General features: G+C 41.0%; 2 protein-coding genes across 8 annotated transcripts in view; one reads left to right on the plus strand and one right to left on the minus strand.

Annotated features, from left to right (window-relative positions):
* The window catches only part of LOC140933757 (glycerol-3-phosphate acyltransferase 3-like), a 157,208-nt gene that overhangs the window by 69,890 nt on the left and 61,614 nt on the right, over window positions 1-25,704 (minus strand). The gene's annotated exons all lie outside the window — the stretch shown is intronic.
* The window catches only part of LOC140933751 (uncharacterized), a 25,758-nt gene continuing 1,163 nt past the window's right edge, over window positions 1,110-25,704 (plus strand). The window contains exons 1-7 of one of the 7 annotated variants that reach the window (XM_073383380.1): window positions 1,110-1,234; window positions 1,861-1,927; window positions 3,970-3,996; window positions 4,153-4,196; window positions 4,844-4,897; window positions 25,173-25,401; window positions 25,686-25,704. The exon at window positions 25,686-25,704 is cut by the window's right edge and continues 1,163 nt beyond it. In XM_073383380.1, the coding sequence (XP_073239481.1) occupies window positions 1,145-1,234; window positions 1,861-1,927; window positions 3,970-3,996; window positions 4,153-4,196; window positions 4,844-4,897; window positions 25,173-25,401; window positions 25,686-25,704 (530 nt within the window). In that variant the 5' untranslated portion in view covers window positions 1,110-1,144. Of the gene's footprint in view, window positions 1,235-1,860; window positions 1,928-3,969; window positions 3,997-4,152; window positions 4,197-4,843; window positions 4,898-5,671; window positions 5,901-6,355; window positions 7,257-21,038; window positions 21,093-25,172; window positions 25,402-25,685 lie in introns of those variants that run through there. The other 6 variants (XM_073383381.1, XM_073383383.1, XM_073383379.1 and 3 more) reach the window with 6 other exon arrangements.

Genomic DNA, 25,704 nt, shown 5'->3' on the forward strand with positions numbered 1-25,704 from the left:
AAGCGTGGCGCGTTTTCAACAAAAGAAGCTCGATATTTTGAGAAAAATGAAAAGGTAGTTACATTAAGAAATTGACTTATTAATTTAATTTATGAAATCCTCCAATTATAACAGCTCAGTCTCATCCCCAGAGCCCCTCGGCTTTATTTGTGACTAAACTGGCTTGGGGAGCTATCACGCACAAGGACGGTATGACGTAAAAAATTAGTTTTTATCTTCCTGTCGTCGACGAGGCCCAAAACGATTAGTGATTGATTTCCTTTTCATTGTGTGAGTTAAAACTCGAATTTGAGTGTGCACGTGTTTTGAATGATTTATCTCCCATTACCCATTTCGCCACTGACTGTCAACAGTCGGTTCCAACCCCGGGAGGGGGAGGCTACTCGACAACGTTTTATACGGGGGGGCTCCTCCCTGAGGTCCAACCCTTCATCCCTTTCAGTTATATAGACCATTTTTGAAAGAAAAGGTACCCCTTTCTTATACCAGTTATATTTGCTGTTTATGACAAATGGTACCCTTTTCACATACCTAGCCTTTTGAACATTGTCAGAATCCCTTTTAACTGTCGTGAATTCACTGACTTTTTAATATGAATAAATCACTAAAGCAGAAAGTTTTCTTGTCTGATCTCTTTCACATCCATAAAATAAGTCTGTTAGCCCTTTTTGGTCCTTTAGACAGACTTTCCCACTGGCTTTCATAAACTTCAACTAACGAAATCCCTACCCTTTCATATATCTATAGCTAAGGCCTGAAAAAGGTACCCCTTAATTTCGGGCGGAGCCCCCATTCCCGTATAGGCCAATTTAGAGAGCAGCCCCCGGGTCTCCAACATCAAAAGTGTTGGTTGTTGGCAAAGGCAGGATTCTTTCAAGCCTTTCTATAGACGACAACTGTTTTTGACATGTTTGAATACTTAACCCCATTTAAGCGAGCCTAATAGTATTTTTGCTGTCAAGTGGACTGATCAACACGCCTACTAATCTTGCTGTGACGTCATTAAGGTCATTAACCCTACTTATCATGCTTTTGTGACGTCACTTGACCAGATTTGTAAAAAAAGGCAGGCCAAAAAGCTGGCAGTCACTCAGGTAGGGTGAAACAAACGGTTGATACGCAGGGCTCGAGCAAGTTTTTCAAAATGCACCGTTTAACTGTGATTCTGCTCCTTGGCATTCTGGGGTCTTTTGCTTTCTCTAAGAAACCTGATCCATTGGCTAGTAAGAAGAAGGTGAGTTGAGTTATAAACAAGGGAAGCATTCGATCACATTGCTTGCGTTCATGATTTAGAAAATCACAAGTTTTCTCTTCGAAGTACATGTTCAAGCAGGCAACAAAAATCCTGCTGGTCTACTTTGGATCGACGGTGATCTAATCGGGCAACCAATACTGTAGTTGTAGATGACTTTAGTATTCTTTTTCAGAACAATGAGAAAATACGTTGGCAGGGATTTTTTTTGTGGTGATCACAGTATTTGCAAAATACGTAAAACCAATTTGTAGTTATAATTTTATTACGGTATTACGCAAATGTACGTGATCAAAAATTGTAAATTGTAAATTGTAATTTGTTTACCCACGGATCACTAAGGAGTTCATAAGAACTCGTTGAGACGTGTCCGTGTGTTCCAGATCGAATTGGAATTTGAACTTCATGACCACCCCTTCCTTTGGCCTGATAGCCTTTAGCTCCCTCTCAATTCTTTTGTCTACGTGTCTTGTTCTCCAGTATGGCAGTTTTGTACCACGTGAATGACTAGCTGGACCGCCTTGCCCCTTTGCCATTTGAGTTGAGTGTCTCAACTTTAGAACATACTATAAAAAACAAAGTTTTAATGATCTGTATTTAATTCTAAGGTATCCAGCGCAACGCCGCAAAACATTTGTGGACAGGACACGGCAGGAAAATGCTCTTGTTGCAGCGGTAAGGTCGCTACGTGATGTCTTTTTTGGTGTCATTTCGGGCAAGAGAGAACGCATTTCTGATCCCACTTAGTTTTCAGTTTAAGAGATTAAGTTGATACGTAACGAATTCAGGAAGAATAGATTTTCACAGCCACCTTATGTTGGAAAATTCTGACCAATCCTAACAAACATTTTAGTGAAAAAATCCACTGCCAATTTTTCCCTGCACCTACTACTCTTTCCTGATAAAATTTCCTCCTTTCCTGGAAAGTTAGCCAGCCGAATTTTCTTGCGAAAAGCCAAAAAGTGGGCAACAAAACTAGATTTAGAAAAGAAAGGAAAAGAAAAGAGAGAAAGCACGAGGAAAGGATCGAAATAGATTTGCGAAAAGAAAAAACCAAACAAGCCCCTCTGGCCTCATAAGAAATGCCTCGGGAATGTTCCGTGCAACCTAAAGATAATGGAAAACTGATCCCTTAAAATACCGTAATTAATCCTTTATTGAAAAGTACGCAATGGAGTCAAGGGTATAAGAGGTTTAGACTCGTGCATCGCATTACCATTAAGTTTTTTTTCTCTTTCGCTTTAGTTTTGTTTATGGACACTTGTCTGTTGTTTGTACATGTCTGAAGATCTTAGGATAAAAGAACGGACAGTGCTAAACTCCTTTCATAGATTTTCCTTTTTCCCTAAAGTTATCATTGCATGGATAACAAAAAAGATAAACAGTGAAAAGCTTATCTAATGGAGCTTGAAAGATAAACCTCTCGCAATTTCCCGCTTAAAGAGCCAAAAGGACTGTCTGAAAACTGTCTGAGTGGAGAAGTAGGTCGGTTTACGGGATCACTAGACGTAAAAACGTGTAAAACACGTCCGCTCACCTCGAGCTCGCCGCCATCTTTTCACGATGGTCAGAAATGGGTGTTTTTCCTCCCACATGGCTCATTAGAGACACATAGATGATTTTGAAATATTCCGAATGAGACGAAACTTGGCAGGAACATAGTAAAAGAAAGTCCGCATGTATTGATGATAGTTTTATACTTTTGATTGACAGCGTGACGTCATAAGTGACGTTGAAACATGGCGCTAAAATTTGGAATTAATTATTTGACTTAAATAACTTTATAAATAAAATCTATAAAAAAAAACGGAGCTCTCTGGTGAAAACCCCACTTAAATCAGTTAAATTGTTGCAAAGTTAGAGCTAGTTAAAGAAATTCAAATTTCCCGCCAAATGTATGGAATTAACCATATATGGTCAAACTTTAGGGGTATTTAAACTCCAGCTTATTAAACGAAGCAGTAAGGGAACTAAGCGAACCATGCAAAAAAGCAAATTTGTAGTTTTTTAAATTTGGGACATGGGGTGTCAGGTTGCATGTTACGTCATTTCAAACCATGTTGACGTCATATATACGTGTTGATGACGTCACAAGTGAAAATACCTATAGAGTCCCAAATTCAAAAAACTACAAATTTTCTCTAGTGTGTTATCCACTATTTTTCTTTTCACTTCCATTTATTGTCTTGAACTGTAAACCTCCCTAAAGTTTTACCATATAAGGTAATAAAACAATTAAATTCTTTAAATTCCTTCTTTTATTGTCATTCACAAAAAAGCTTGTAACTTTGCCCCGTTTTAATGGATTTTAACGGGGTTTTCACTGGAAAGCATCACTCTGATCACAGAACACCTCTATTTGGTTTTTCTGACGATTTTCTTAATTCTAAATTTTGGCGCCAAATTTGGAAATTATTTGTGACGTCACAATGTCCAGCAAGACTGTCAAACTGCCACCAAAAAATGTAGAATCTCTCAAGCAACAATTCTGCCAAGTTTCATGCCATTTGGAAAATTCTTTACGTCTCTGTGGCCTATGTGGGAGGAAAAACACATTTTTCTGACCATCGTGTTTTTTCTATTTCCCTTTCTCTCTCCTGTTACTCTCCTTTCTTGCTTTCTTTCTCTATTCTTTTTTTTTTTAGTCTTGTCCTCCTAAGGTGTCATGTAAGGATTTTTTTCATCTCTTTTCTTTCTCTTTTTTTTTTCTTTATTAGGTAGAGATGGTAGAGATGGCGTTAACGGTAAGAAAAACAAAGGAATTTTTTAATTTCAACAAAAGTTCTTCAGTGTCGGCATAAAGGTTATGAAATTAGTGTTAACTAGAAGCATGGAAAACAAAGACTATGCCTTTTTTTATTGTCCTTGTTGTTTATGAACTTTAATATCATAACTTTCAGGAAGAGATGGTCGAGATGGACGAGACGGGATTCAAGGAGCAAAGGTTTGAAAAAAGAAGAATTATGTTTTGAGACTTATTAGTAAGCCATAGGAGTTCGGCAGGACGAAGGTTACGTACTTTCAAGAATAACCCTTAATCCCTTACTATAGTATGAATTCTCTGCAAAGACCTCGGAGGGCTTACATTATTTTAATCTTTTTTTTTTTTTTTTTTCAAAAACGTTTGAGGAGGTGGTGGCGGCTAGGAAGAGGGTGGCTTCTTCCATTTGTTCTTTAACTGAGTGAAAACACCATTTTGGTAACAAAAGCAAGAGGAATTTATACAAAAAGTCACCCCCATACCTTTTTTGTGAAATGGTGATGACTCTGTTTCTGGTCCGGAGATATGGAGTGACATTATACAAATTGCACCCTACTTTGATCAATAATTTCATTTAATGCATTTTTCATCATATAAATGGAAAGGTAGACACGATAGAGCTAATGGCTGAAGAAAAAAGTATGTTTAAAAAAGTCGAATCCTTAGTAATCGCCCTTTATCTTTAGAATACCAACAAAAATGATTGTTTTTCGGCTTTGGTTTCTCTCTTAGATTGTAAGTAATAAATCTACAAAATAACCCACAATATCCAAGAACAACGAAGATTTTAAAAAATTATTGATATTATTCATAAAACTTTTGTTATCCAGGGAGAAAAGGGGAGTCAAGGGAACACTGGAAACGCCGGGAAAAACGGAGAAAAGGTTAGTGAGAATTGTTGTTTCGATGCCAGTCATAACTTAAAAGTTCTATCTAACAAGAAATTGACGTTTCATGTTATACTACTAAGTTTTTTGTGGTAAGTACCTTACCTAGTCCCTGTAAGGTGTTTTCCCAGGCCTTTTCGGTTAATTCACTTCAGTGACGTATCCGAGGCGAACTTGGGGGAAACTCACTTCTTCGCTCAGACCACGTGACCAAAACGAATTGGCTGTGCGGAGTAATGAGACCTAGGGACGAGGCAATTGTCCCCTTGATCCCAAGAATCTGTGACCCAGACCCCACCCAATCCCGTATAACTGAACTTCAGCCTCGTTCCAGGACTTTTCCATTACAGTGGCGAACAGGTCCAGCCCCAATCCCTTGTTTGAAAAGGGCTGCAAGAATTCCACTATTGTGGGAAGTTCAGCGTAATGATTCCTGCTAGTATACCCAAATTATACTGAATGTGCTGAACCATCGCCTAAAGGTTATAGTGCGAAACATTTATTTGCTTTAAGGTGTAGTTGTTATTTTTTTTCGTCAAAAGTTTGTTGTTAACAGGGTTTTCTCTCCATTGTAGACTACCCACCTATTCACGATCTTGAATAGGTCAGCTAATGTGTTGATGCTAGCTTTTTTCAAAATGATAATCTTGAAATAAAGCAAAGAACGATAAAGCAAAAGCCGGAACTGAGGGAAACCTTACCATATTTTTTCCTGGAAATTAAATGTTTCAAAAGTGTTGATTATTCCTTATTTTAATATTTGCTTGTCAGGGACAGAAAGGAAAAAGCGGTTTACCAGGAAAATCCCCGAGAGGTGTAATCAAGTTCGAAGACACTGATAAGAACTGTACGCCGAGTATCGCTGGCACTGTTCGTTACAGTACTATCCAGAAAACCTTGCAACTCTGCGATGGAAATGCTTGGCTGGAAGTACTAGCAGCAGGGAAAGGTCACGTGGCACAAAAACCAGGCCGCCATTGTTTAGATATTTTAAATTCGGGTGAGCTTTAGATCGAAGTAAGGGCTCGTGTAAGCTGTCATGTTCTGATTACAATTTCAAAACTGAAAATGATCGCGTCAAACTAGAGGACATAGTTAGTAGAGAAGTTCACGCTCTATTAACTTTGAACAAGTAGATTCATCTCTTTGATTCCATTGTAGGGTTTGGCATCATCACACAAAGGACAGTGCAAAGTAACACGTCAACATTAAAAAAGAAACATACACCCGTAGACAAACGATCGTCACTTGTTTCCATCCGCCAAACTGACATTTTCCTCTCAGTGGCTCTAACAAGACATTTCACTTTTCTTACGTAAAATTTCTCTGTCTCTTGAAATTTCTGCTCATAAAAGTCTAAGTCTCTTTAATTTTTAAGGGAAGAAAAAATTCAGGATGACAAACAACGAGATTTTCCAATTTTAAGCTTTTCTTGTTCCCATTTATTTTAATCAGGTCAGAGCCGTGGTAGCGGGCTTTACTGGATCGATCCAAACGGTGGTTCAACAGATGACTCGTTCCAAGCTTTTTGCGACATGGACACTCAAAGTGGAGGCTGGACCCTAGTTGCAACAAAGGTCTCCCCAAGCTTCGTTTTCATTAAATCTCCTTTCTCACCAGTGGCCGCCAAAACTAAGAACGCAGACGCCGCGAGTCATATCCATCCAAGTATGGGGGACTGGGAAGAGGTCATGTTCCGCTTTGCTGACGTCAACACCATCCGGGTTATTTACAACAGGAAGGCAGGCGCACCAAACAATGACAAGGAAGAATTCGACAAGTATTTGATGGGAAAAACTATGAATTTGAGAAAAAACGTGAATGGATTTTACAAGTACAGTCCAGCAGATCAAAACAGAAATCCCGCCGTGGGTTTTGCTACCATATCTGGCTGGCACTACTATTCAAATAATGGGATTTCAGAAGATCATGGGGGCACGGACAAGTGGCTTGACATGTGGAATAGTGCTGACGGCTCAAACAACTACATCTCCTCCGATGACAGCAGGGCGCGGGGCACCAAGTGTATCGCGGGCTACTGTTATCTGAACAAGCCAATCTGGGTCATGGTCCGCTAGGAAAGCAGCCTTCGAGCCGAATGCAAGAGAAGCGGTGCGCAAGAGGAAAACGTTTTTTTCTAAGGGCGATATAAAAGTAGAATGAATCACAAAGGGTAAAATTAACAGTATATATCTAGCCGATTTTTTGAAAACGAACCTAGCGAAATTTGCAGCCGATTGAGTGAAAAAGGGTCGGAAAGAAGGCTTTTTGCACCACGCGATAAGCTCGAAAATCACGCTAGCAAAGGAAAAGGAAAGGAAAAATAGAAAGATCGAGGAGAAAGAAACTGACTTTTTGAAGAGAAAAAAAGCAATGGCTACACTCTTAGTTGACTACTTTGAAAAAAAATATGCTTGGCGGAAGAGGTCTATTTGCAATTTGGCGGTAACGTTATCAAAAAACTACACCGTAATTTTTAGGGAGTTATTATAACTCCAAAAATGGAGTAAACCTTTTAGGTACAGCATAACCCCTTTTGGGGGTTATTTTAACTCCTAATTTAACTCCGAATTTGGGGTCATTTTTACTCCTGAAAAAGAGTTCTTTTTACTCCCAGCCTGGAGTTAAAATAACTCCGAAATGAGGTTACTTTTACTCCTTACATAGGTTGTTTTTACTCTTTTCGGAGTTAATTTAACTCTGAAAGTAGAGCAAAAATTTTAGGTACAGGATAACTCCCTTTTTGGGGTTATTTCAACTCCTCAATATCTGGGGTCACTTTTACTCCTGAAAAAGAGTTCTTTAAACTCTTTTTTGGAGTTAAAATAACTCCACTGTAAGGAGTTAAATGAGCCCCACTAGAGGAGTTATTATAACTCCTTGAAAATTACTGCGTAGCTAGATCAGGAGCCTATGACTAGGAGCCTTTATTTCTCATACGTCCAAGTCACTGTCTCCTGGCTAGATATAATAATTGAGCTTTTTTAAAAACGCCTTACAGTTAAGGTTTTAAGTTAAAGTTATCTAAGATCAGTTGATTTGATGATAGAAAACTAGCGTTTTGTATCGACTCATGTAATAAAATGCTTTAGGCGATTTTGTGGTGTTATCTTTTCTCCTTATTTTGTCTAACGACAACTCTTTTCATGCGCAGATAAAACTGGAATATCATGATAAGGCAAGAACGCCAAAAATTCCATTCTTGCGCTTTTTACACATTTTGCTTAGACCAATTTTTTCATATGTATATTACCATGCGGAATATTTTTCTTATCCCTGATGATGCCGTTGATCGGCGAAAGCTCTGAATTAAATTTTAATTTTTAATTTTAGCAGTCAAAGGCCTCATTTGAACTATATTCTACTTTCTAACAATTGCAGTTTTGAATTTCCATAAAATATGAGTGCGAACTTGCTCCAATTTACCAACAAAGCTTCAAGCCATGTTGTTATTTTTTACTAGAATTGAAAGCCTAGATGATGTACCAAGTTTTTTTTCTTAAGTTGAGTGCCATCCTTTTTTATAGCGGAATCCGTTATAAACCTCTAAAATTATGTAACAAATCGCGGAGATCTGGATAGGCACATTCCACAAAAGATAAACGAATTCGCCTCGTTGGCACTTTCCGGAAGGTACCCCTAGTTTATTAATTAATTAATGAAATCCCACCATTTATAACGCCTGAGTCCTTTGACCGCGGTGGAGGCACACACACAGATGAGTTCACTCTCATCCCCAGAGCCCCTCGGTTTTATTTGTGACTAAAAGATTTGAGGAGCTATCACGCACAAGGACGGCATGACGTCAAAAATTACTTTTTATCTTCCTGTCGTCGATGAGGCCCAAAACCGGATTCGTGATCGATTTCCTTTTCATTGTGTGAGTCAAAAACATAATTTGATTGTGTACGTGTTTTAAATGATTTATCTCCCATTTCGCCACTGACTGTCAACAGGGCTCCAACCCTGAGAAGGTGGGGGAGGCTACTCAACAACGTTTTATACGGGGAGGCTCCTCCCCAAGGTCCAACCCTTCATCCCTTTCAGTTATATAAAACCAACAACGACAACATAAGCTTTATTTGCATGACTATAATTATGTAGTTACAGTATTGCAAAAGCTTTAACATAAAGTTACAATTTGTAACAATGATAATGCAATGCGATGATTACCACAATCGATCAAGTGTCATCAGCATGATTTGATAACAAATTAGTACGTAAATCATTACATAATGAGACAAATTTCGACAAAGGTGAATATACGGAAGAATCCTGTGAATTTATCAATTTAGTTATTAATTATAATTAACAAGAGCCATAATATGGCTCTTGAAGGGAGGGATTGATGAGAATAGAGTGAACAACAAACACACTGACACAATCACTAACTCTGCATATTTTGTGAAATAATTAGTGAGTTTACGCAACAGGACGGCTCTTGTAATTAATTATTAATTTGCTTTAAAACCAAAACCGAGAAGTCCAAAGGCTACTGCAAAGCTGATTCAGAACAACATGTATTGTTTTTCACTCGACATACCCGGCTGGTATGGCTGGCCATACCAGCCTTCTTGACAGAAAAGGAACCCCTTTCGGATACCCTCTATTGGCTATTTATGACAAATGTACCCTTTTCACATACCGTAGCCTTTTCAACATTGAATCCATTTTAAATGTCATAAATTCACTGACTTTTTAACACGAATAAATTACTAAAGCAAAAAGTTTTCTTGTCTCTTTCACATCCATAAATTGAGTCTGTTAGCCCTTTGAGAGACTTCCCTACCCTTAATATACCTGAGGCCTGAAAAAGGTACCCCTTTTGGGCGGAGCCTCCCCGTATAGGCCATTTTAGAGAGCGAACATCAAAAGCGTTGCTCATTGTCAAAGGCTGGATTTACTCAAGATTTTCTTTCAAGCCTTTCTATGGACGACAACTGTTTTTCACATGTTGATACTTAACCCCATTTAAGCTAGCCTCCCACACAGGTTTTTTGGGGGGAGGTCGTTTTTCATTTGTGGGGAGGGATGAAAGACGAGCTCCCCTAAAGACGCCTGCATAGGAGGCTACATTTAAGAGAGCCTAATACTGAGTATTTTTACTGTCAAGTGGACTGATCAACACGCCTACTAATCGCGCTGTGATGCCATTAATGTCATTAACCCTACTTATCATGCTTTTGTGACGACACTTGACCAGATTTATATCAAAGGGCAGGCCAAAAAGCTGGGAGTCACTTAGGTAGGGTGAAACAAACGGTTTATACGTAGGGCTCGAGCAAGTTTTTCAAAATGCACCGTTTGCAGTTAACTGTAATTCTGCTCCTTGGCATTCTGGGGTCTTTTGCTTTTTCTAAGAAACCTGATCCACTGGCTAATAAGAAGAAGGTGAGTTGAGTTACAAAAAAGGAAGCGTTCGATCACATTGCTTGTGTTCATGATTTAGAAAATCAGAAGTTTTCTCTTCGAAGGACATGTTCAAGCAGGCAAGGAAAATCCTGCTAGTCTGCTTTGGATCGACGGTGATCTAATCGGGCCACCAATGATGTAGATGTAGACGACTTTAGTATTCGTTTTCAGAACAATGAGAAAATACTTTGACAAAGATTTTTTATGTGGTGATCACGGTATTTGCAAAATACGTAAAACCACTTTGTAGTTACAGTGGAACCTCGATATGACGAAGGGCCAAGGAACTGGCAAAATTTGTTCGCTATAACGAGGTTTCGTTATATCGAGGTCTTTTTTCATACATTGTGCTATTACTGGGGTAAAGAAAATCGTTCGTTATACCGAGGAAGACATGGGTCGCACTTGGCAAATTTTTGGGAGAATTTGTTTACCTTGCGGTAGAAATCTGTCATCGGTGGACATTGCTAAGTGCGACCCAAGTTTTCAAGTTAGAAAAAACTTTGAAAGTCGGCAAAAACATCAAAGACGCCGTAGTGCTTGGGTGGGGCAGGCAGATGTTGGAAAACTCGAGCTAAACAATAGGAATCACAGCGGTAACTGTCACCGCTTGTCATGAACGTGATCCATTTGAAACACTATCAATTTAAAAAATAAACGGGGCCGAATTTTCAAACCTTCGCGAAGAGGCTTCTACTCGGCCATCCTTCGCCATTTCAAATTTTTTTCGAAAACTCTCTACAGGCGAGGACTTCACACGCCTATAAACCTTCGCTATTTTAAGGTTTTTACGGGAACTAGTTCTCTATTAAAGGCGAACCAGTTCCCCTCTACACATGCAAGCACTTCACAGGCTTGTTATTCTCCGAGCCAAATGCACTATTCGCATCCAAGCACTTTGTCTTCTTTATCTGTCCCATCCTCCTGAAACTGGGAATGGAGGAAAAAGATCCTTCGAAAAAGGTTCGGACGAAGAAGAGAAAAATGTTTTCTGGTATCTGGCGTTCTTAAGTTCTCAATGTGTCAAAGAAAAAACTATTAACTCCCACTAATGCCACCCTCCTCGGTTGGACTAAAAGTTTTCTTTTCCGGTTTCGGTTTCGAATATTCGTGGTTTTTTAGCCGGCAAAGATGAAAACTTTTCCCAAGTGCGACCCATGCCATTTTTACATAGTCATTCAAATTTGTTCTGCGTGTTTCCGGTATTTCGCAAATGTACGTGACCACTACATGAACCGTTCGTTCATGACCACCCCTTCCTTAGCTTGATAGCCTGTCGGGAATCGCCCCCGTATTCATAGAAATCCACGACAATTCACTTGATGTAGCTTTATTCACAGTAACGAATCCCAAAGTCACAGTTTTTGCTACTCACTCACTCGCAGATATTTTAGTGACAACACTTGAAGTTGGTTTTTGATAGCGTGATATTCTCCCCTCGACTCCACACAATACACAGGAAACATAACCTATATTATTATTTACTGATTGAAATTTAGTATTATTTCCACGATATCAATTAGGAAACCCAAATATCTTATCAGTTATCAAAGTTTACTTCGTCACTGTTCCTTGAACTATATCGGAGATCATGAGCTAATTATTTAGCAATCAACGTTGCCATCAACTTGACATATAACAAAGCAAGGATAAAAATATACTACGATATATGTAGATCAGGGACCGCGGTGACCATTTTAGAGTGATGGTAGGGCTAAAAAATCTGGCCAATACAAAGAAACATTCACGTCGGTTTTGCCATTTATCTTGTATTTGCGCGCCATCTTATTTACCACCTCACACACGTGTTATACTATCCAATATAGCCAATATGTTAGATAAACCTCTCTAAGGTTGCTACTTTTTGTTGTTTTACTTGTGTTGAAGTTGTCCGAAGTGCCGAAGCGTCTCTTGCCATTCTCATTGCGTGAAACCAAGAGAGGATACAGGGGCTAGCCCCTTTATCCTGTCTTGGAGAAACAAAGTCCTTTGTGACGTCAGCTATGGAGACACTGTCTGTTCTCCGCTTGTGACCATTCAACACTGCTAGGTCACCCATCCTGGATGGAAGCCACGTCTTCGCCGTGCAGCTGAGAATGAACGCTCGCCAGCAGCGCTGGTTCCAGGATTTACAGCAGGCAGCTTACAGATAGTTTGGGCTCCTGAATTAGCTTCTTTTCTGGTTCTGGAAACTTTAACACCGCCAACAGGATTTTGTCAAAACATGATATCTTCTCTTTAACAACTTCCAAAATACTCAGTGGCATGCCCACGTAGCAACAGTATCAACATCTTCGCTGTATGATGATGCTTCAAGAAACTTGAAATCTGCCTCATAGTCGTCACCATTAGCAGCTTTAACCAAGAGGGTCTCCATCTGGACGTAGGATCTGAAGCTTTCCTGACAGATAGCACTGACGATAAGATCAATAGCCTCATAATAGACCCTTCTAAAGTGATCGTTGGCAGTTTGGGGGTAGATTGGTGCATCGCTTTCTTGGAAGCGTTGGTTTACCAAGCTGGCCTTCACTCTTGAGGGAAACATTACCATAGAAATGGTCGAAGCTCTAATCACTGGGCATTTTTGTGAGCGTCTTCTTTATTAGATTTGCAAGGCGTTGTCCACTGATAGCAGCCACCTTAGTACCCTAAAGATCCTTAGTTAGATTATCGGTGTGCGAATAAAGCCGCTATCCAAGATGCAAACCAAAGAAAAAGTCAAATCGTTTTATTTAGGCCCCACATCCTATTATCCTTGCACGCACATCGGGTTGTAATTGTTCGGAAGCTTTCGGACAAGCAAACATCCCACTCTTCCATAAGAACCGCATAGTTCTCAAGAATTCGTCGAAAACAACTGGCTCTAACCGTCCACCTTTTAGGGCAACGTCCAACAATTTTACTGGAATTTTTTTTCCATGTCAACTGGAGCCCTAGAAAATAAACCTCAGGAAAAAAGTGGTAGGGCTATAGCCCTACCAGCCCCTCCACCTTCGCGGTCCCTGCTGTACGCACACTATTGGCGCAAATTCCCAACAACCTCCCCTGCTTGTTTTCAAAGAAAAGAACCACTAGAATTGTGCGATACTAAATGATTTCAACATCCTACAAGTTTTCTCAATCAATGTTCTCAGCGTGACAGCTCAGTGGTCTTTGAAATTCTAGAATTTGTTTTAAAGCCTGTCTAGTCCGTTTCTAACGCAATGTACTTGATCCTAAAGCTTGCAGCAACTGCAGCATCTCGGCGAGGCCTGCTGGATCGCCCTCTCTAGACTAAAGTTGTCTTCCCGGCTCGCAGCTTGGCTATCCTTACGATCCCGTCATTTCCAGCAATTATAATTAGTTCCTCAACGATCCCGAGTTTCCACTTGGCACGGTTTCGGTCGTCGTCCTTAATAATCACCACCTCTCCCTAGGTCAAAGGTGTGGATTTCTCACTGTGTTTCACCTTGTGACGCTTTCTCAGCCCTCGCAGATACTCCCTTGACCACCTGGACCACAGGGCTTGTTTACACCTTTGCAGATATCTTGCGATAAGGCGCTCGAACTGGCCCCGACTTAAATTAAACTGCCACCTGATGTTTTGATGGAGGTTTGCACTTGCTCATTGCGCATGATTTGCCTCAGCCATTTGTCGGAACCAACAAAGGTCTTTCCGTTGTCGTAGTAAATCTTCACAGGACGTCCACGGCGTGCTATAAATCGTTTCAGGCTGCGTATGAATTCGCTTGTCTCTAGACTCTGCGTCACATCTAGGTAAACGGCTCTCGTCAGGCTGCACGAGTACAAGGCGATGTACGCTTTCCCCTCCGTCTTGGACCTGATGCGGTACTTAAGTGGGCCCGCGAAATCGACTCCTATGACTTCGAAAGGAGTGCTCCCTTGAGTACGATCCAGTGGTAGTGGTCCGGGGGGTGGGTTGCTGAGTGCAATCGCTTGAAACCGCTTGCAACCCGCGCAGGACTTGATTACTTGCTTTGTAAGTTTTCTGAGACGTAGTACCCAGTGGCGTTCGCGAACCTTAGCCATAGTCAGCGTCACTTCACCGTGTAGTGTATCCGAGTGTGATCGCTCTGGCAGCTTGCGAGTATAGACAGTTGCGTCATCTAGGTATATGGGATAACTTCCTTGAATTCTTCCTCTGCATTCTAGCACCCCATCTTGATTGGTTTGGACATTCAAATGTAACCTGTCTCTCTCATAGTTCCGTGTTGATCCTGCCTGTCGCTGATCACGTCGGATCCAAAACATTCTTTGACTCTCAATCTCTTCAGTAGTAAGGGGGCCCTTAACTCGCTTCTCTTGATGGACTCGCGCGTTCTTCACAAACCTCACGATCCACGCGCCCACGCGCAGCGCGCGCCACAATTCGTGTTTCTCTAACAGCTTCTCGAGGTCGTCACTTGCAGATTTGGTTTGTGCCACCTTTAATACTTCACGAATTGTTTTGGCTTCTACTTCTGTGGCTGGCGATGCTGACGTCACGGGATCGGGTGGCCATTCCTCTTCTTTCGACAACCATTTGGGTCCACACAACCAGAGGTTAGATTCACCGGGTCCCCCGGCCCCACGGCTAACCAAGTCAGCTGGATTTTCGTCAGATCTTGCATGCCGCCAAACGATGTTTTCATGCTCTTTTATCTTCGTCACTCTGTTTTGAACGAACTGCTTATACTCCCCTCTTCCTGAATTCCAGTACAGTGCCACCGTACTGTCTAGCCAGACGTAGTTTTTGAGACTGGCGGACTCTCCAAGGCATTTTTTACGCTGGTAATCAAGTTTGCCCCCATGTGGGCAGCAACCAGTTCCAGCCGAGGTATTGAAAGCCGTCCTTTAGCTAGTCTTGCTTTAGCAGCTACCAGGCGTTGAGTTGTCCCCGACTGTTATCTTACGACTGCACGAACTGCGGCCCCCACACCTTGTTTACTCCCATCGCCAAAGGCGTGTAGCTCGATGTTTTGCAAGGGTTCCTGATAGCTCGCTGTTGACCTAGGCACCAACTGTCGCAAAGGCAGAGACTGCTCCCACTTCTTCCATCTCTGTGCGAGTGCTTCCTTCAGCTTAGCATCCCAGGGTTAATTCTCATCACACACATCTCTAAATATCAGCTTTCCCTCGAGGGTTACAGGAGAGACCAGACCCAACGGATCATAAACTTTCGCCAGCTTGCGTAGAACTCCTCTTTTTGTCAACTCAGTCTCTTCGGTTGGAAACTTAACGCTTAATTCATCTTTATCCTTGTCCCACTCCAATCCCAACAGGCTTGCTCGGCTTCCCTCTGGTGGTTTGAGGAGCTGTTTGGCGAACGTCGTTTCACCATCGTTACTCTCAATGTTTCCCTCCAGCTGTGGGACATTCAAATGCCACTTGTGTAGGGTAAACCGTGCGTCTTCAAATATTTCAATGGCATTTTCCTTTCGGAACTGTGCTTCTTAACTTGTACTGTTGCTCCGCCAGACAGAAGATCATCTACATACAGGTTTCTTCGAAGCTCAGGAACAAGTTCTGGCATTTTTGCTTCCCATGTCTCAAGGTGACATTCAATAACTCCCCTAAGCAGGAAGGGCGAAGACGTCAGACCAAATAGTGCTCTCGACTAGTAAGTCTCAGTACGTCTAGCTCAGAAAGGTCATCCCTCTTCCAGTGAAATCTGAGCGGGTCCCTGCCTGTGATACGCACTTGTAAGAATGCCTTCTTTAAATCTCCAGCTACAGCTATGGGATAAGACCGCTGACGCACAAGAGCATCCCAGAGTTTGTTTTACAACGGTGGCCCAGCGTTGAGACAATCACTGAGGGACGGTTAGGATGGTTTCGCTCGAGCAGATGCGTAATAAACAATCCGCATTTTCGTGGACTCGGCATTCTCTCTCACCACTGGTTTATGAGGAATATAAAACTCAACCCCCTGGGCGGGTCGTTCGGCGATCTCGACTACGCCCTGCACCTTCTGCTCTGAGATAATGCTGTCATATTCTTCCCTCTGTCCTGATTGGTCTAATTTGCGTGTAAGTGTATGTAGTCGCTGCAGACTTTCGTTCGCATTGTTGGGCAAGTTTGAACGATCTCCCTTTCCAGGGTAAGCCAGTTTCGTACCAGCCCTCACCAGACCTGACTAACTGTTCTTTAAACTCGCCATACACGGCCCGCTGATCGGCTAGCCCTAGTACGTCCATTCGGCAGAGTTCCTCATATTCCAGTTGGGAAGTCTGAGTTAGCATCATCGCTTTCCGATCAAACTCCTGTCAAGGGGACTTCACGAACCACTCTAGTTCCCACCCTTCTCTTCCCACGTGTGTTCGTCTCCCTGTTTTGATCCTTGCGTATTCTCCGGCCCCTAGCATCACATAAACCGGCAACTGAGGTTTGGTGTCTCGGTCACGCACTTTCACTCCCTTTAAATGTGGGTACTTTGCAATCACTGCTTCATAGTTAGGATTGTCTATGATCAAAAGTTCTCCCTTTTCCACCTTGATTAAGCCTACGTCCATTTTGAAATTCCCACAAACTGATGTAACAGAGGTTTCATATGTTTAAAGGCGTGCCATTGAAGTTCCCATCAACATGTCCACTTGCTTGACTTCCACATTTACAGGTTTAATCTTCAGAAGGCCAATCAATTTCGCAGAAACGTAGGAGCTTCCCGCTCCGGTGTCGTTTAATGCACGACACTCGATACTATTCACTTTCAAATTCACGACTGGAAAAATGCCATCTCCCTTTTCTGAGGTGGTAAATTCTTGCTGTGGCCCCGTTCGGTGACAAATAGAAGTATGATGTCGGCGTTTGCATGTACGGCACGAAGATCTGCTGTAGCAATTTGGGGCTTGATGACCGCCACGTGCACAGAGGCGGTGTTGTGCCAGAAATCGCCTCCTTTCATCTACTGTTGCTATCTTTGGACATTCCGAGGGAACATGCGATGTATCATCACAATAGACACACCCACGCTGTTTTGGCTCCTTTTGTTGGGCATTGAATAGTTTGTTAGATGTTTCCCGCCGGCGAGAGACATAATTTCTCTTCTCAGACGAATCAAGCGGGTTTCTTCTTGTCCACAAGTGAAGGGCTCCACATAATTTCAAGAAATCCCAGCTTTCCCACGAGTGATCGGTGCGAACAAGATCGCCTCTAATACTCGGCAATTTATCCAGTGTCATTGATACGTTTCGGTTCACTTGATTTAATTTCCCCATTGTCTCCAAAGACTGCCCGCAATATGATAATCGCTCACTGAACTCATGAATCCTTTTTACGTCTACGCCTGGAATATCAGGTGACAAAGGCAAAGCTTCTATAGATGTTCTCACCTTTGGAGCTAATAACTCCTTTGCAAATAAGAAAACTTGGTCACGCTAGCTTTGCTCGACTTGTCAATCACTTCACTGAACTGCCCCAAAAATCGTGGCCAGTCTTGAAACGTGCCATTGAATTTACCGTAGTTATAACTAGCTTCGGCAACTTTGCTTCTAATCTAGTCGCTGAATTTTCGCTAGAGCTCTCCGCTATACCCTCTTAGTGATCTTGGAATTTTGCTAAATTCAACTCACTTCGGAATTTCAACCGAGTTTCGAAGAGCGTCCGCTCATATTCCAGCTCTTGTTGTCGGAACTTTTGGCTATCTTCCCACTTTAGTTCTTCGATCCATTTTCCCAGGCGTAAAACGTCATCGTCCGCTTCACTTATTCTTGCTTCGACTTCATCATTCTATTTCCCTATTTCTTGAACGTCTTCTTTCGCGGCAAACGTCTTCCCTTCGATTGTTCTTCTTAAGTTGTCGATCTCACGCGACAACTCCTTCAACGCATTCACTTACCTTTCAATTCTATCGCGTCTCCCGCTTTGTATTATTTCCTTCGTTTTTCCGCAAGCGTACTGGAGTTGATCGAGCTTCGCGTCCAAAGTTGACATTGCCTCTTCCATGCTTTAAGACTGAAGTAGTTTTACTGTATTTTAATTCCCTGCAGTTTATCTGTTCCCATCGAAGGTGCCACTTTGTCGGGAATCGCCCCCGTATTCATAGAATTCCACGACAATTCATTTGATGTAGCTTTATTCACAGTAACGAATCCCAAAGTCACAGTTTTCGCAACTCACACAGAGTGTTCGGCACAACAAGTTGGTTTTTGATAGCGTGATATTCTCCCCTCGACTCCACACAATACACAAGAAACTTAACCTATATTATTATTAAGTGATTGACATTTAGTATTATTTCCACGATATCAATTAAGAAACTCAAATATCTTATCAGTTATCAAAGTTCACTTGGTGACTATTCCTTGAACTTATCGGAGATCATGAGCTAATTATTTAGCAATCAACGTTGCCATCAACTTGACATATAATAAAACAAAAACTGCGATATATGTACGCACACTATTGGCGCACAATTCCCAACAAGCCTTTAGCTCCTCAATTATTTTGTCTACGTGTCTTGTTCTCCAGTATGGAAGTTTTGAGCCACGTGAATGACTAGCTGGACCGCCTTGCCCCTTTGCCATTTGAGTTGAGTTTCTCCCCTCCCCATCCCCCCAAATCGCGGTGTTTTACCTTCCGTTTGCTTCACTCGTGTTTTTCAGTTTTATGTTAACAATATTTTTCTCAACTTTAGAACATACTATAAAAAACAAAGTTTTAATGATCTGCATTTAATACTAAGGTATCCAGTGCAACGCCGCAAAACATTTGCGGACAGGACACCGCAGGAAAATGCTCTTGTTGCAGCGGTAAGGTCGCTACGTGATGTCTTTTTTTAAAATAAATTTGAAAATTTTCAATCCTTCATTGGCTGCGGATGGGGTCATTTCGGGTCAATATGGATGTAGATATTACGCATTTCAGATCCCACTTAGTATTCAGTTAGAGATTAAGTTGATACGTAACCAATTCAGGAAAAAATAGATATTTGCACAGATACCTCATTTTGGAAGTTCTGACAGTGAAGGAGCTTGAAAGATAAACCACTCGCAGTTTACCGGTTAAAGAGCCAAGAGAACTGTCTGAAAACTGTCTGAGTGGAGAAGTAGGTCGGTTTACGGGATCGGTAGACGTAAGACACGTCCTTTCACCTCGAGCTCGCCGCCATCCTTTTTTCTTTCTCCTCTCTCTCTCCCGGTTACTCTCCTTTCTTGCTTTCTTTCTCCATTTTTTTGTTTTCAGTCTTGTCCTCCCAATGTTTGATGTACCGATTTTTTTCACCTCTTTTCTTTATTTTTTTATTTATTAGGTAGAGATGGTAGAGATGGTGTTAGCGGTAAGAAAAACAAAGGAATGTTTTAATTACAACAAAAGTTCTTTAGTGTCAGCAGACAGGTTAAAAATTAGTATTAACTAGAAATATGGAAGACAAAGACTATGCCTTTTTGTTGGTTTTTGTTGTCCTTGTTGTTTATGAACTTTAATTTCATAACTTTCAGGAAGAGATGGTCGAGATGGACGCGACGGGATTCAAGGAGCGAAGGTTCAAAAAAGAAGAATTATTTTTTGAGACTTATTAGTAAGCCATAGGAGTTCGGCAGGACGAAGGATACGTACTTTTAAGAATACCCTTATTCCATTACCATAGTACAAATTCTAGCCCGATCTCTGCAAAGCCATCCGAGGGCTTATATTATTTCAATAGTTGTCAAGCATGTTTGAGCTGGGCGGCTTGTAAGAGGGTGGCTTCTTTCAATTCTCTTTAACTGAGTAAAACACCATTTTGGTAACAAAAACAAAAGGAATTTATATAAAAAATCACCCTAATACTTTTTTGTGGAAAATGGTAATTACTCAGTGTCTGGCCTGGAGATTTTGAGTTGCACTGTAGGGACCTTAAGGTGGCTCGACCCAGTATTTTTGTAGGTACACCTTCCATCTATGAATTACTCAGGCTTAAACAAATTTATCTTTATTGTAAAGCCATTTTAACACATGTATTACACATAGAATAAACCTTATTATGATATTATTTTTACGCGATCGGAATAAATATCGCGTGACAATGACGTCACAAGTAGTTTTAACTCTAAATGGAATTGCGGCCCTTATCGGCATTTTTTTTAGAAATGCTTGACGCTACCAATACTCTGGGTGCTTGTCTTCTGTTGTGCGAAGTTTCACAAAAATCTATAAGACGAATTTCGAGAATTTGTACAAAAAGGGCAGAAATTATGCATGAACTGAACACTGTACTTAATGCAGACAAATTTCTTACTCTTTGGATGTTTCCGAAACATTTTTATCACTCATTCGTCTTGTTAATGACCCTCATACACTCTACAACCGGCTAAACGCAAGTAGACTTGCGCGATTTCGAAAAACACGCACACATGTAAATCAGGGTAAAACGCAATGCTGAGCTCTTTTTGTAATTTCAAAGGCTACTTTCACGAAAACAGCGATTAAACCAAAATTCGTCAATAGATTTTCTTTAAACAATTTCAGTGCTGCAATTTGATCAGTGTACTATAATATCCCCAAATTTCGTGTCCATTGAAAACTTTCAACTTAATGGGAAGGTGGACACGATAGGGCTAATAGCCGCAGAAAAAGGTATCATTGAAAAAGACGAATCCCTAGTAACCGCCCTTGATCTTTAGAATACCAACAAAAATGATTGTTTCTCGGCTTTAGTTTCTCTCTTGGATAGTAAGTAATAAATCTACAAAATAACCCACAATACTCAAGAACAATGAACATTTTTGAAAATTATTGATATTATTCATAAATCTTTTGTTATCCAGGGAGAAAAGGGGAGTCAAGGGAACACTGGGAACGCCGGGAAAAACGGAGAAAAGGTTAGTGAGAATTGTTGTTTTGATGCTCACAACTTAAATGTTCTAGCTGAAAAGTGATTGACGTTTTCATGTTACACTACTGAGTATTTTGTGGTTAGTGCCTTGCCTACTCTCTGTACCGCGTTTTCCTAGGCATTCTCGGTCAATTTACAGCCCTGAACTGTGACCCAGTTCCCACCCAATCCCTTATTACTAAACTTCAACCTCGTTTCCAGGACTTTTCCATTACAGTGGCGAGCACGTCGTCCAAATCCCTTGTTTGAAAAGGGCTGCAGGAATTCCACTATTGTGGGAAGATCCCGCCCTTAATGATTCCAAATGACCCAAATTATACTAGATGTGCTGAACCATCTTCTACAGGTTATAGTGCGAAACATTCATTGCTTTAAGGCGTAGTTGATTTTTTTTGTCAAAAGTTTATTGTTAACATTGTATTCTCTCCATTGTAGACTACCCACCGATTCACGACCTTGAATAGGTCAGCTAATGTGTTAATGCTAGCCTTTTAAAAACGATAAACTTAAATATACCAAAGAACGCTAAAACAAAAACCGGAACTGAGGGAAACCGTACAGTATGTTGCCCAGTATCCGGACACTTCAGTTTAACATTGCAATAACTTTCCTTTGTTAGACGCAAGTGCTCTGAAATTTGGCCCAGAGAAAATCTATTTAGTCCTTAATATGACAAAATACAGTTTAACTTTTTTGCCTTTGTTTCCATCGCGAAATTAATATTATTGCAGAGCTCCTATGTTGCCCAGTATCCGGACAGCTAGCCCAGTATCCGGACACAACAATAACAACGTAATTGTACATAAATTTCGACAGGCAAGCGACTTATAAGCTTCTCTTGCACTTGCAAAGTAGTCTGGTAATCGATTCCAAAAATATAACCTAGCATTGTGAAATGAAACATACCAAATGATTGGGGTATGGTGGGAACGCGAGCGGTTGTTCAATGGCATAATACTTACTTCCTTGTCTAGGAGCTTTTTCACTGATTTAAGGAAGGCATCCGTGGACATGCCGAAGCTGCGGTTTGCTAGCTCAATTAGCCAATCTGCAAACGACTTTTTTCTTCATCTTTTATTTTTAAAAAAGCTTGGGGAAGGGACCTCAATGCGGCGGTCAAAGGTCACTCTCCTATTTAGACTGACCTTCAGTCATGTGTTGATTTCTTCATGCTCAGTTCCTACAGACCCTACAATAAGCCCGCTTTTCAAGCACTAATTCCTCCTTCTTTCACATCTCTCAATCCCTTTGTGACATTTTTCAGACCGTTGCAACCCCATTCTAGCAGTCACAACTGGGGAAAGTATGAGAATTCCAGGTTCAACTCCGACGCTTTCGGTTTTATATAGAAAATGCAGTCACGCGAAACAAGCGGCGCACACGAAATCAAGTCGCCTCCGAATAAGTGAAGAAGATTTCCGTACGGAGTTGAGTAGAATTACATTTTACGACTATATCATATTTCCTAGGCTTTAATTATAGTTATAGATATGAAATAAATATTATTCGGATAATGTACACAGCTAACTCATTGATTCTGTAAAGCAAAGAAAAAACTGTCCGGATACTGGGCACCTGACATCAATACTTAGTGAATGTTTCTGGGCTCTGTTATTCCAAAAAAAATCGAATTTCAAGAAGAATTAATAAACTTTCTGAGAACCTTTAAATATAAAACCGTTTCTTTGCAAATATCACATATTACCTACCCTTTTCTGAGCAGCACTAATTTTACTGCGCAGTAAACAGGGTAAATATTAGCCATGAAATGTTTATTCACCTGAACAGAACGGCGTCTTCTGCGACTGTTTCGCAAGCTTCCAACTCGCCAAAACCTTCATCTTAAAGCTGAAATGTTCAGCTTTCATTCGAAATACTTTGTTTACCGATAGCTGAAAAGGGCGCCTCAAAAATTGAGTTTTTGTTTTAAGCGTCCGGATACTGGTACCGTCCGGATACTGGGCAACATACTGTACCATATAATATGCTGGAAACTAACTGTTTCAAAAGTGGTAATTGTTCCTTAGGGACCGGTCATTATTTATCGCCTGGGGGGGGGGGGGGGGGGGGGTCGGAGGATTTTGGGCTAAACACGATGAAATTTAGCCGATCCCCCCTTTAAATGTTATTTTATTGAAGTGATCCCCCCTCATAACTATATATAACTTTCGTGATCCCCCCCCCCCCCATGTCTTTGTACCCATATTCACCTTTCGACGTGTATATTTAGTGTTTTAAACGTTCATATACAGGTAGTATTTCTAACTATGATGTACTTACAGCATAATAAAGCCGTTATCGCGCAGTCTTTTTTTAAAAATGTCTCTTGATCCGTGTCTTTTTCGAGTCTGGATCCAGACATCTGAATTCAGTTGACATACAAGCAATCTTGCTTAAAACTGCAAAGTGCTTGAAACTGCAATCAGTGCTTGAAACTGCAAAGTTACTTTTTTTAGAGTGCCAAATAGCAGTCCGCCAAGTCCCTATCAGCAGGTCATATTTAGCGACAATTCGGCCATCTGGAAGGGCTAGGATCGGCCACCTTTCCTGTCTCCTTTTTTATTTTCATCTGTTATAATAGTGTAATAGATCAGCCTTTGTAGCTTTGCTCACATTTTCATAATTTTTTTTTGTTCGTTTTTTTGTTTCTTTTCTTTTTGTTTTCCTTTTTTTTTATCCAGTGTTTGCTTGTACAGTAACTTCAGCTATTTGGTCATCTGGTACAAAAGTTAAAACTGGCATACGAACAGTTGACTGTTCATCGAGATCATCAGCAATGACAAGATCATCTTCGCTATCCTCGTCATCATCTAACTCCGTATCTGATTCTTCACTCTCTTCCTCACTGCTGGACAACTCATTCCCGTTCCCTGGACTTCTCTGTCGATAGTAATGGTAGCGAATTGCCTTTATCTTGTCCAGCTTTATACCAACAGTGGTCAGGCCATATTCCTTAAGGTACAGGTCGAGCTGTCTCACCTTCAGCTTTTCAACTTTACCATTCTCAATAAGTATGCCCCACTGGTAGTCCTTGTATGTTAGTTCCTCTTCTAACCTTTTTTTCTCCTTAGCCTCTCTTGTTCTAGTATCCTTCCTGATGTTGATATCATTTAGATGGCCTAGGTATTCAATGACATGCTTTTCCTCGACACTATAGGTTGCACAGAAAGCAGCGATGGTATTTGGATTGCCCGCAGAGATGGCGTTTTGTTCGTACAAGTCCTTCAGACATTTCCTCGGTTGATAATCGTCTGGAGCACGACCTGTTGTCGGCGTTTCGTACACACCCATAAAGTGCCCGGGATTTTGCTTGTCTGGCACAGGCTGAGGGATTCTTTCTGTTACTAATCCCACCCATCTGTTGTTGGTACACCAGGAACAGAGTGTGGAGCTTGCATCGCTTTGCTTATTGCAGGCATCCCGACAAAATTCAAAAAAGAGCTCTCCTCGGACGTAGTGGTCCTCAATAAAACTCTCTATTTTACTAAGATATGCCGCACCGGGTATTTCGGCCTTACTGTTTTCTGAAGCATTTCGGTACGTATTTAACTCAGAAAAAACAAACAAACACGCTTTTTACAATGTTTCAGTTATCAGAAGTTTATATAGTTCACAATTTAGAATTCACCTGTCATGTTTAAAGATGAATATTAGCTAAGTCATGATCACGTTATAAAAGGAAAAATATAAAAGCGTTAAAACATAGCTTTCTCGATATAAATTGAAATGCACACATTCGCCAATGTGACAGACTTCCGTTTTTTAAATAAAGTTGTGTTAGAACAAATTGAGATCGCAAATGCTATCATCTCCCAGCAGAATGGGCACATTTATGTTGTATGCTTTCAAACTGGCATTGTTCAAGCAGATTTGAGTGGTCCCCCCTCTGAATCCTTCCAAAATTTTCAGTAATCCCCCCCTTTTGGGCTCTCAGTTACGACTGATCCCCCCCTCTGTCCTCCTAAAAATCAAGTGATCCCCCCCAAAATCCTCCGACCCCCCCCCCCCCCCCCCCCCCCAGGTGATAAATAATGACCGGTCCCTTATTTTAATATTTGTTTGTCAGGGACAGAAAGGAGAAAGCGGTTTACCAGGAAAATCCCCGAGAGGTGTAATCAAGTTCAAAGACACTGATGAGAACTGTACGCTGAGTATCGCTGGCACTGTTCGTTACAGTACTATCCAGAAAACCTTGCAACTCTGCGATGGAAATGCTTGGCTAGAAGTACTGGCAGCAGGGAAAGGTCACGTGGCACACAAACCAGGCCGCCATTGTTTAGATATTTTAAATTCGGGTGAGCTTTAAGCAATCGAAGTAAGGGCTCGTGTAAGCTGTCATGTTATGATTTCAATTTCAAAACTGAAAATGATCGCGTCAAACTGAGGACAGAGTTAGTAGAGAAGTTCACGCTCTATTAACTTTGAACAAGTAGATTCATGTCTTTGATTCTACTGTAGGGTTTGGCATCATTACACAAAGGAGAGTACAAAGTAACAGTCAACATTCAAAAAGAAACATCAATGAAATCACGAGATTTTCCAATTTTAAGCTTGTCTTGTTCCCATTTATTTTAATCAGGCCAGAGCCGTGGTAGCGG

This window comes from Porites lutea, chromosome 4 (assembly GCF_958299795.1).
Source record: "Porites lutea chromosome 4, jaPorLute2.1, whole genome shotgun sequence".
Classification (NCBI taxonomy): domain Eukaryota; kingdom Metazoa; phylum Cnidaria; class Anthozoa; order Scleractinia; family Poritidae; genus Porites; species Porites lutea.